General features: G+C 37.3%; 1 protein-coding gene across 1 annotated transcript; it reads right to left on the bottom strand.

The window, feature by feature from the left end:
• Positions 1-9803: 9803 nt before the first annotated feature.
• gdf15 (Growth differentiation factor-15) lies at positions 9804-11708 on the bottom strand (the record flags this gene model as incomplete). Its single annotated transcript, XM_080725776.1, has 2 exons — positions 9804-10582; positions 11396-11708. The coding sequence occupies 2 exons, from the start codon at positions 11706-11708 to the stop codon at positions 9804-9806; spliced, it is 1092 nt and encodes a 363-aa protein (XP_080581902.1).
• Between the last annotated feature and the right edge of the window lie 1120 nt (positions 11709-12828).

The following is a 12828-nucleotide window of genomic DNA, read 5'->3' as shown; positions in this document are numbered from 1 at the left end:
GCCATTTCTAGCCTATGTAAGCCCTTCTGTGGCTGAATGATATGCCTTTAATCATGGACTCTAGGGTTCAAGATTCAGAGGTCATTATCAAAGCAGTGCTGCTGTGTACTGTTAGATAAGCATCATGGTGTGCCTGTCTGTCTGTCTGTCTGTCTGTCTGTCTGTCTGTCTGTCTGTCTGTCTGTCTGTCTGTCTGTCTGTCTGTCTGTCTGTCTGTTTGTCTGTCTGTCTTTCTCTCTCTCTTTATCGCCCGAGTTCAGGCCACAATGCATTTTGTTATACCCCCTCTGAAGAAATATAGGCCTACTTGTCCTCTAAGTTCCTGTCATTTCAGATTAGATAGACTAGCTCTTATTTAGGATTCAAAACATTGAAATTGAAATGGTCTTGGACTTTAAGGACAACCCACATTCGTTTATAATCGGCATTGTTGCGGCCTATCTTTAGTTTTTTGTTGAGTCAATGTAATGGTACGCTGGACCAATGAAGTGGCTAGTGTCCTCAGGGGTTGCTTATCAAGGAACTTTGACATTCTTGCTAGATACCTTGTTCACTATGTCAATGCCAATAAACTCCCCAGTTATACTCGTCTTGTTAACTTCCAAGATTAACGTAATGCTCATGCTTACCTGTAACTACCATTACATTCAAGAGAGACGCTGATAGTCCAATGAATGCTATGATCCTAATTAATTTAATTTCATAAACATTCAGATGTCCCTAACTGTAATGACACCTTACTGTCCCTTCAACTGCATACTTTATGTGGTCTTTAACCAGAGATGTTCTGTTTTTATCCCCAGCAAAGCATAATCCTTTGCAATGCATACAGAAATAAGGACATTTACAAGCTGACTCAATTTGTTTATTAAAGGTATAAAAACAGACTGATTATGCTTAGCTTCTCTGGTAAGGTCTTTGGAATCTATAGGCCCAATCCCATTTTGACCTGTGAGACAGTCTGTATCCACTTAAAGCTCTTGAGCTCGACCCATTTCTTTTGTAACTTGCATCAGTTAGATATTTTACATAATATGAACCCAAGATAGACTGTAATTGTGACACACAAAGATATGCCATAGATGTAATCGGTATTATACAATACTGATACATATGAGCACTCTTTGGGTTATGCACTCACTGTGTGCACAGTATATGCTTAGTTAAACTTCAGGAGTGGAGGCTGATCATTTGATCATGGCTGTGTGTAACTCAGTCATTTACCTGATGTTGAGTAAGTCGTTACCACAACCATGAATAGTGCATGATTTTGCTCTATAAATTCACAGTTCAGAATGAAAGAGAGGAGCAGAGAAGTCAGTTTGGGAAATATATAATAGTTTATCAATTGCTTGTACTAGACAAAGTTTAAAATCTATTTAGCATGAACACCTGCAGATCATGTCTGTCTGTCTGTCCGTCTGTGCGTGTGTCAGTTATGCCTTATATCAATCTCCATATATTGCCAAGATCCCTGTTGTCATAAATATTGTGTCAGTCTCATGATAACCAGTGTGGTCGATCCCTGAGTGATCAATATTAAGCCCATATCTGGGAATGCCAATATGGACATGAACTTGTGACCGGGGAAATCACGCTCTTTCGAACGACCATCATTTCGACCGAAGGGTTAGCGACTCACTCCACGGAGGTTAGCGTTAGGGTGAGGGTTAGAGTCGGGTGTCGAAAAGATGACATGTATTAACAGCGACACGCTCCCCCTGTGACCTAACATACCACCAGATAAACCCAAGCCAGCCATCTACTATGATGGCCTGGTGTGTTTCATTTTTATTAAACTAGCAGTCATCTGTGTCTCACCTGTCTTGATTAGGGGTGATTAGGGAGTATCACATAATTAAGGATTGCCTACAGGAAAGGTCAACCCACTACACTTACATTGTTTTGGGCTGCTAGGTTATACCGGTATGTGCAAACAACAATGTGCAAATAACAAGGTTTAACATTGCGCCTGTGAATAAACATTGTTCTATGGACATGATATCCAAAGCTATGCTCATAAATGCGGTCTTGTGTGGACACAGCTCCACAAGTCCTTTATAAGACCTTTTAGTAGCTGTCGCTACTTCTTTCTTGTCTGTTTCTTGTCTGTGTGACAGGGTGCGAGTGTGTGTACTGCATCCTGTAGCTATAATTCCATCCACTGCCTGGGACTGTATCTGTGACAACAGAGCTGATCCCATAACCTGGGGGACATAACCTTGATAACAGAATAAAGTGAAAAATGACATATGTCACTGTCTTCCAAGGTTCCAAGGTAATAGAAAACTAAGAATAAGAAATGGTCCGTATTCCATAGAAAAGTTGGGGATTTCACCCAGTAAAAATGACCAGATTCTGTCACTTTTCATGAAATATCAGTTTGGACTGTCACCCAAAACTCTCACCCTAAACAGGCCCAATATATGGCAAAAGGTGATCATATGCTACATACAGTATAGGCCCTATTGTCATCTTAGGTCTCAAAATAGGTTATCAACATTCCAGACAGTATACTGCATGCATTAAGCCATATTCATACTTCATCCATATTTGATTAGTTATGCCAAGAAAATCGAACCATCGAAAATGGGACACCTTCAGATATGCCATAGATTTGATCTGTATTCTAGAAAAGGATAGTGCTCATCAGAATGTCCAGATAGGACATACGGTCATATTTGAAATACGCATGACAAAAATAAGATATAAAGTGATATTTAGAACACACACGACAAAGATTCCGTATATAATATCCTCATGATGTATATTGGGTTCATATTTGACCAAATATGAAATACCAATGACACTGGTCTGGTCTGTTTTGCCCAGTATAAATCACCCAATTCTGTGAATTTCCATGACCTATTAATATCATTTAAATGCCTCACCCAAAACAGGCCCAATGGCAAAATCTGTAGTAGGCCTAAGTATATTGTATAAGTTACGGTGACGATATATGCTACAGATATTGCCATTATTCTACTCAATATAGGGTGTCAATATATTCCTACACTGCAATACCTCATATTCATATACTTCTTATATGAGAAGGAAATGAATACTTCCATATTCCATATTTGATTAGATATGGGTTGGGCCAAGTGAATATTGAATATCGGAATCCAGAGTAAATATATGACTTTAAGTGATATATGAATGTAATATAGACTGTATTTGTGACACATTCATATACATACCATAGATTTGATCCGTATTCTAGAAAAGTTGTTGAGCTCAGATATGTCCAGGTGATATTTGGAACATACACATGACAGAAAAAAGATGTAACTGTATCCTTCTATAAAATATGTCCTCATGATGTATATTGGGTTCATATTTGACCAGATATGACATATCAATGAAATGTAGGATATATATCAGAAATGTTCTGTTTCGTGACCTATCAATATCAGTTAAAAATCTCACCCAAAACAGGCCCAATGGCAAAATATGTAGTTAGTATATTTTATATGAGAATATTTGATGATATATGCTACAGATATTACCATTATTCTACCCAAAATAGGTGTCAGTATATTCCTATATACTGCAATAGGTCATATTTATATGTTGTAAATGACAAGGAGATGAATACTTCATCCATATTTTATAAGATATGGTTGATGTCAACAAAACCTTAAATATGCATTAGAAATGGTCTGTATTTGGAAGTGGTTATGCTGTAAATATATGACTTTAAGTGATATATGAAGTCAAAGTCTGATACATCAAGATTTACCAGAGACTTAAAGGTATTCTAGACAAAATAATGTGATCAGATATTTTCAGATATGACCAAAGGTCATTTACGGAACACATACATGACAAAATTAAACAGCTGCTTGTATTCATGAACATTCATGATGTATATTGGGTTCACATTTGGCAATATATGGTGCATATCAACACAACTCAGGATATTTATCAGAAATGTCCGTATTCCAGAGAGAATCCAAAATCAGATATTTGGGGATTCTGGATATTTTAGCCCAAAGGTAATTTACGGACCACGTACATGACACATTTTAAATTATGCTTGTATCCTAGTATGATATATGGTTGTCATGATGTATATTGGGTTCATGTTTGACCAGATATGTTGCATATCAACAAAACTCAGGATATGCATCAGAAATGTCCGTATCTATAGGGAATCCAAAATCAGATATTTGGGGATTCTAGATCTTTTCGCCCATTGAATATGCCTCAGAAATGGTCAATATTCTCTAGCAGATCCACTGTAAAGATATGACTTGAGGTCATATATGAACTCACTATCTGACATATGAAGTATTCTAACTAAATATTGTGATCAGATATTTCCAGATATGACCTAAGGCCATTTACAGAACATATACATGACAAAAATAAAATGTTGCTTGTATCCTAGTACAACATATTGTCTTTATGATGTATATTGGGTTCATATTTGACCAGATCTAGCATTTCCATGGAACTCAGGATATGCATAAAAATGTACTGTTTCATGACCTATCAATATCAGTTAAATATCTCGTCCAAAACAGGCATAATGGTAAAATCTGTAGTACGTATATTTGATGTGTAAATCGTTGATGATATATGCTACAGATTATTTTAATCAAAATAGGGTGTCAGTATATTCATATATACTGCATTACGTATATTCATACTTTGTATATGGCAAGGAGATGTATACTTTGTCCATATTTGATAAGATATGGTTGATGTCAACAAAACCTTAAATATGCCTCAGAAATGGTCAGTATTCTCTAGCAGATCCACTGTAAAGATATGACTTGAGGTCATATATGAACTCACTAGTTGACACAACAAATATTTTAGACAAAATATTATGATCAGATATTTCCAGATATGACCTGAGGTAATTTATGGAACATATTCTTGACAAAATTAAAATTACGCCTGTATCCTAGTACAACATTTGTCTCCATGATATATATTTGGTTCATATTTGACCAGATATGGCATTTCCATGAAAGTCAGGATATGCATCAGAAATGTTCTGTTTCATGACCTATCAATATCAGTTAAATATCTCACCCAAAAAATGCCAAATGGCAAAATCTGTAGTAAGTATATTTGATATGAAAATCGTTGATGATATATGCTACAGATATTGCCATTATTCTTAACAAAATAGGCTGTCAGTATATTCATATATACTGCATTACGTATATTCATACTTTGTAAATGACAAGGAGATGTATAATTTGTCCATATTTGATAAGATATGGTTGATGTCAACAAAACCTTAAACATGCCCCAGAAATGGTCATTATTCTCTAGCAGATCCACTGTAAAGATATGACTTTAGGTCATATATGAACTCACTATTTGACACATCAAGTATTCTAGAAAAAATATTATGATCAGATATTTCCAGATATGACCTGAGGTAATTTATGGAACATATACTTGACAAAATTAAAATTACGGCTGTATCCTAGTACAACATTTGTCTCCATGATATATATTGGGTTCATATTTGACCAGATCTAGCATTTCCATGAAAGTCAGGATATGCATCAGAAATGTTCTGTTTCATGACCTATCAATATCAGTTAAATATCTCACCCAAAAAATGCCAAATGGCAAAATCTGTAGTAAGTATATTTGATATGAAAATCGTTGATGATATATGCTACAGATATTGCCATTATTCTTATCAAAATATGCTGTCAGTATATTCATATATACTGCATTGCGTATATTCATACTTTGTATATGGCAAGGAGATGTATACTTCATCCATATTTGATAAGATATGGTTGATGTCAACAAATACTTAAATATGCCTCAGAAATGGTCAGTATTCTCTAGCAGATCCACTGTAAAGATATGACTTTAGGTCATATATGAACTCACTATTTGACACATCAAGTATTCTAGAAAAAATATTATGATCAGATATTTCTAGATATGACCTGAGGTAATTTACAGGACATATACTTGACAAAATTAAACTTACGCCTGTATCTTAGTACAACATTTGTCTCCATGATATATATTTGGTTCATATTTGACCAGATATGGCATTTTTATGGAACTCATATATGCATCAGAAATGTTCTGTTTCATGACCTATCAATATCAGTTAAATATCTCACCCAAAACATGCCAAATGGCAAAATCTGTAGTAAGTATATTTGATATGAAAATCGTTGATGATATATGCTACAGATATTGCCATTATTCTTGTCAAAATATGCTTTCAGTATATTCATATTTTACTTCATTACGTATATGCATACTTTGTATATGACAAGGAGATGTATACTTTGTCCATATTTGATAAGATATGGTTGATGTCAACAAAACCTTAAATATGCCTCAGAAATGGTCAGTATTCTCTAGCAAATCCACTGTAAAGATATGACTTTAGGTCATATATGAATCAATATTTGACACATCAAGTATTCTAGAAAGAATATTGTGATCAGATATTTACAGATATGACCTAAGGTCATTTACGGAACATATATATGACAAAAATAAAATATTTGCTTGTATCCTAGTACACCATATTGTCTTCATGATGTATATTTGGTTCATATTTGACCAGATATGGTGCATATCAAAAAAAGTCAGGATATGTGACGGAAATGTCCGTATTCCAGAAAGAATCAAAATTCGATATTTTGGGATTCTTGCTCTTTTCGCCCAGTGCAATGGAATGAAGGGGTAGCAACCGGACAAAAACAAATGAAGGAACAGTTACTGGCCTACAGAGAAGAGGTAATGGTAAACATTTGTGTCTGCAGTTAGCGATTAATTACCCTTTGACTTAGTTACCTTTTTATTTAATCATTTAGGGTCACTTGAAAATGCCACACCTTTAAATTCATCTACTGTACTTTATTAATGGAAAAACAAACTATACGCTTATACATGACCTTTATACATACTTTAGCCAAGAGCTGCAAATTGTAACTGGTCTGATTAACTGGTCTAAACTTAACACCAGAACCCCACCCCCAACTGTTTACTGTACATGTATTTTGCTACTGGTGTTATACTAGTGAAGATGATGTCTAAATATAGAATTGTATATTATTGCATGTCTTTAATGTCTATGAATTGAATACACAGGACTTCAATGGAAACTTTTTTGGGACTTTTTGGGGTTATTCTTTTAGACCAACTGTACTCGTGCTGTTTGCATGGTGCCAGTCTAACATTAAAACAAAAAAATTAAACATGTCTATTTGAAAAATATTATAAATATGGTTTGCTACCCTTTACAAACATTATTTTCTGGGTCCCCAAAATACAATTACGAGTCAACAATGAGGATTTTACTGTGTGGACATCAGGTTGCTTCGTTACCTAACTCACTGAATATAATATAGCATTGCTCTATTTAATGATGCTAATCATTTGTTGTTTTCTTTACCTTGTTCCAGATAAAACTAAGATATGGTGATTACACTTATCATATTATATCTCATATTATTATTTGCTCTATTACCTATAACTAATCTCAGTGGCATTCAAAAGTAATCACCGCAGACATAGTCTTTGATAATCTGCAATGGAAATACATTTACAGTATCTTCACAGATAGGCAATCTGAATGGTTCTGAGTTTACACAGAACACATCTGTCTAGGATGTGTTTTACCAATACTTTTCAGTGTATAATTCTGTTAGCTTTGCTCCTTAGCAGGGACGTGCAGAGAATGTTAGGGAGGCAGGGGCTGAAATTTCTAAAAGGGCATTTTGGTGAAAATATATCGAAAATAGCAGACCTCCAAGCTCACAACGCGTTGTGAGCTTGGAGGTCGGAGGTCGGTATTTTCAGTTCTTGATACCACACTGAACTATAGCATAATCAAGTCAATACTGGAGATGTGCCGCAACAGATTTCTACACAGAGAGGCCAATTCTTCCAACATAAGATGCTGCATTCAAGTTCAGAGGAGTTTGGACAAGGCAATATTCTCTTGAACGCTGCCTTCAGGTATGGCATGGAAGGGAGGGCATTTTAATTTCTTTCACCATAGTAAAAACTGCATTCATTGTCTGGAGAGGGCACTTTTTACAGACGAATAAAAGGGCAGGGGCTCAAGCCCCCTTTCATGTCTACCGGTATGTGTGCACGTGCCTGCTCCCTAGGTCAATGACTCTGATCAAGGCCGTGCGGGGAACTGCTGCGAGGTCAAGGCTAGGAGACATACCGTACTGTAAATGACGGGAGGCAGGGGCGTCACAAGGGGTAGGAAAGTGGGACTGAGTTACCAGGGCCCAAGGTGGAGGGGCCCTAGTAACTTTAGCTATTGAAAAATAGCAGATATACAAGCTCACAGCGCGGCACCGAGTGCCGCGCTGCAAGCTTGTAGATCTGCTATTTTTGAAAAGTCGTGAAAATGTGTGCAAATCTTTGAGTATATGTATTTTTTAAGTGAACATTTGTAACTCAAATTTTGCTTCTGGGGGGTCCCTGGAACTAAATATTTTTAGATGGGGGGTCCTTCACATGAAAAAGTTTGAGCATCACTGAAATGGAAACATAGGTTTCTTGGCACACATTTTCACGATTTTTCAAAAATAGCAGATCTACAAGCTCGCAGCGCGGCACTCGGTGCCGCGCTGTGAGCTTGTATATCTGCTATTTTTCAATAGTTAACATTCATGGGGGGCCCGCAGTGAATCCTTGTACCCAGGGCCCAGAATTTGGTGTGACGCCCCTGCTAGGAGACATACCGTACTGTAAATGGCAGGAGGGATATGCTATCATATCTTTTACACTGTAGGTTTCTGGAAAACTCTGACCGAGGACAATGTTGACGTGCTTGTAAATGTTCTTCCAATCATACTTGTTGCAGTATAAATAATGAATTGTATGATTTGATCAAACCAAATATGTTTATTTCAGCATGTACATATTTCCAATACATTCGAGTGCAAACATTTCTTCATCAATAATGTATTGCATTTTATTCATCTGATCATATTTAGGGAAATGTATTAGACAGTAAACTAAATTACAAATGTAAAAAGGGTCTAAACAATTAAAGTACCTCACAAAATAGTGTTTTCAAGATCCATTATGGAGGGAATAATACATAAGATGACTAAAAAAAATAACTTACAATAAATATATTTATAAAGACAAGGATGTGTAGTATACCTAGTCTTTCAACTAACAAAACATTTGCATCAGACATACAGCAGTGCTTATTTTACAGTAACTTCTTGTGTATACTATTTAAAATGCATTTTGTAGTGAACACCAATTCAGTTTAATCAAAGGACCACGATTATCTGGCATGTTTAGGCCATGATGACATGATGAACTCAACTCACAATGTGACATACTGTACCTACTGCTGACGATTTTCCAAATCATCCCATGGTTTGTTTGATTTCCAAGAAAGCCATTGGGTTATGTTCATTTCAGTATGGTATGAAAATCTATTTAAAACAACTGAAATTTAAGATAAGATCCAACACATTAAATATCACTGTGTGATACACAAGTTATGCTTCAACCCATTTTAAAGTGCAGGTTGATCTGAAAAGTCTAGCAAAAAATATTACCTGGAGAAAAGATTCATTTCCTGACCTCTTAAACAAGATTGAGAACATTTACATCAGTCCGTGATATTTAGCTAATATTGATTTGATTATTCAAGTAAGTTTAGTAACATTTTAATGACAGGAGAAAATGTAAACAAAGCTAAAAAATGGTGAATGTAGCTGTCAATAGGCAATGAATGATTGTATTCAAGTAGTTCAACATTACTGTTATAATGTTAATTTTTTCGTGCCTGTTCTTCACTCAGAGTGGTTCAGGGCTCAGGCACAATGACATTTGCTGACAATCAAGTCATTAAAGGGAGTCAGCTTCAACCTTCCCCTACTGTCATAATGCATGAGCACCATGGGCTCGTAGGCCGCAGGCACACAACAGGGCTGGTGGATCTCTACACTGGTCAGCTGGTGCAGCCGAGATTTCACCTGTGTGTGCATGCTGGCTGGTTTATAGTTGTGGGGGCAGGAGCCATCGCAGAAATGCATGGTGTAGGTGGTCGGGGCCACCACCCAGTCTGACCAGCCAATGTCCCTGAACGACACGGTGACGGTCTTTCGACAGCAGCGTCCTTGCTCATCACAGTTGTCTTCTCTGTTAGAACGCGGCTGCCTCCTCCTCCCAGCTGGCCTTGGTTCTGTGAGATCTAGCTCCAGATCAAGCCTGGGATTTGCCTTTGAGCCGTCTCTTTGATCCCAAGGCAGCCCAACATCCACCACTAGCGACTGAACATCACTCTGTCTCCACGTGTCCACCTCGGATTTGACGTCCACTGTCAGAGCTTCGGTGGTTGACACATTTGCATGGAAAAGAGGAGTTTTCAGTGGCTTCGCCCCAGAGATTCTCACTTGGATCTTTTGCCTTATTTCAGCCAGATCAGGCACCGATTCATCCAAAATCTGCCTGTAAACCTTTAGCTCTGCCTGCACTAGTGTCAGTTCTCTTTGGATGTTAGGGTTCTTCTTGAAAACAGCTCTGTACCATTGGATGTGTTGATGTGATTCAGTGTGTTCCCCCATACTGCCAAGGACTTTCACAGGGTCTACTGGAGGAAGAGAAACACAAATGTGAACATTGTGTGAACACTGATGTGGTCATTTCTGTGCCCTCGCTTGCTATGCTCTGTTTAAAAATGCACTTTCTGATACAACGTCATGGCATGAATTCTTTATTATTAAAAACTGGGGGGTGCCAATGTGAGTGATTAAGGAGTCCCCAGTTTGAGTCCTGGGCTGGACAGACCAATAGCTTCATGTCACTTCCCTACTCTCTCACCTTGTTTCCTGTATAATCGCCACTACTACCAATAAAGTCAGAACCCCCACACATTTTGTGATATAGCACGAAAATAACATCATTATGCTTTAACGTCACAAAACATTTTCTTATATTCAAATAATATGCCCTGCACTCACATAGAAGATTTGATACAATGTTTAACTGCTCCTACAAAGGCTGCATGACCTCAAAAAGCTCCTTTTGTTTGCGTTTTCTTTGTTTGTTTTAGGGGCAACAGAATCTATTTTAACCACTACACAAATGTTTAATCTGTTCACAATTATGTTCCATACAGCCAGTTGATACCTATCTTTTGTATAAGTGCTGGAACTGACAGGATGGTATTTTTTAGCAGAAACCAGTACTGTGACTATTGTCTGCATGGGAGGACTCACACAGCAAGTTTTTTTCTTTTCTATTGTTATAACTAATTAAGGGTGAAATTTGCATAGTGCCAGACCAGTCCAAAATATATTTCTACTTCAGACCACTCTAGTAATAAAGTCAGAAATGTTTAAGGTTGTGTGATGATGACCAAATCTGCAACTATTTTTCAATATGCATTAAATAGTTGATTCACCTGTAGCTGGGTAGAGCACAGTGGACATTCTGTGTGGAGAATACTGGTGTCCTGTCATTGTGTGGGTTGAATTTCCACTGAGCTCCCTCAGTTTTTCTCTGTAGAGCCAAAACATCCTCTTCAGTTCCTGGTCAGAGGCCCTTTCAGTTGGCCTGGGTTCTCTGTCCATGCCCAATGAGCTCAGGATCCCTGTCTTCACTGCCTCCAGGAGGAGGGCTCTCTGGCTCTGCTCCCTGCCTGCATCAGGTGCACCACCATCAGCCATGTGAGGCCGGCCCTCCCCTAAGCTGGAGAAGACGAGAAGAAGGTGCATGCATGTGAGAAAAGAGTAGGGAGTAAGCATGATGATGAGTCAGCCAGGTAGCTTTGGTCTTTGACTAGAAGTGAGTAGCGTGTCGGTGGATATGAATGAAACTCTTGACATGCTTTCATTTATAGAGCATCTGTGTTGCCACACCCCTGGTTCGTCAGGTGAGCACTCCTTTGGCTTAAAAGCCATTTGTCATTAGAATTTATGCAAGGAACATTCTGTGTTACATGTTCACAATATGTAATGCTTAATACGCATCAGATAAACATTGCTTATGAGATTGAAGCTTGCACAGCTGATATGAGAAGTTAATGTACACAATACAAATAAATGATTCCCTTTTTATATATGTATATGTGTGTTATAGTCAATGACACAAAAACAGACAAAGGCTCACTGATGTCTTGGGGTAAAGAACCAATAACACGAGTACACTTTTGTTATACATCAACATTTAATCAAACAAATGACCAAACGGTATACTACAAAATCCTGAGTGCCAATTAATCTAATCTAATCTAATCTAATCTAATCTAATGTACCATATTATGGGTTATAATGATGGCCAGAAATATAAAGTAGGCCTACCTGTTTCTGGATAATTAAGTAACTAAAGTATGCTGGTCACGTAACCAATTTGATCAATTTAGGGACATCATGTAATTGTTTTTATTATACTGAATCCTTCAGGCACTAATAGCAGACTGCTTGAAACACAATGTTGAGGTTAAGTACCTTGCTCAAGGCCTTTTCAATGTAATTGATGCGTCAGGTGACAGAATTTCTAATTCACTTCCTCTATTAATGTAACCGCATCTTCACATAACTAAGTGATGTAACATTGTAGAGTCCATCACTAGGACTCTACTGTGTTACATCAGTAGGATGGAAATGTACTTTCTGTCAAAAATCTGTACTGACTGGAATAGTACAATGGAACCAAATTATTTCACTTCTAGTAATGTTTGTTGCTAACTTGCTATTGTTACCATCTTTTTCATATATTTAGGTTGCCAAACAGCTGCAAGTGAAAATAGAATCAGTACGTGTCGTCGTTGTGAATTCACTATCAGTTAAGATCAGTACAGTGCGTGTTTATGGAGCGCAGTCCCCACCCTATGAC

This window comes from Nannobrachium achirus (genome assembly GCF_963921795.1).
Source record: "Nannobrachium achirus genome assembly, chromosome: 5".
NCBI classification, from domain to species: domain Eukaryota; kingdom Metazoa; phylum Chordata; class Actinopteri; order Myctophiformes; family Myctophidae; genus Nannobrachium; species Nannobrachium achirus.
This window is presented reverse-complemented; position numbering and strand designations above follow the sequence as displayed.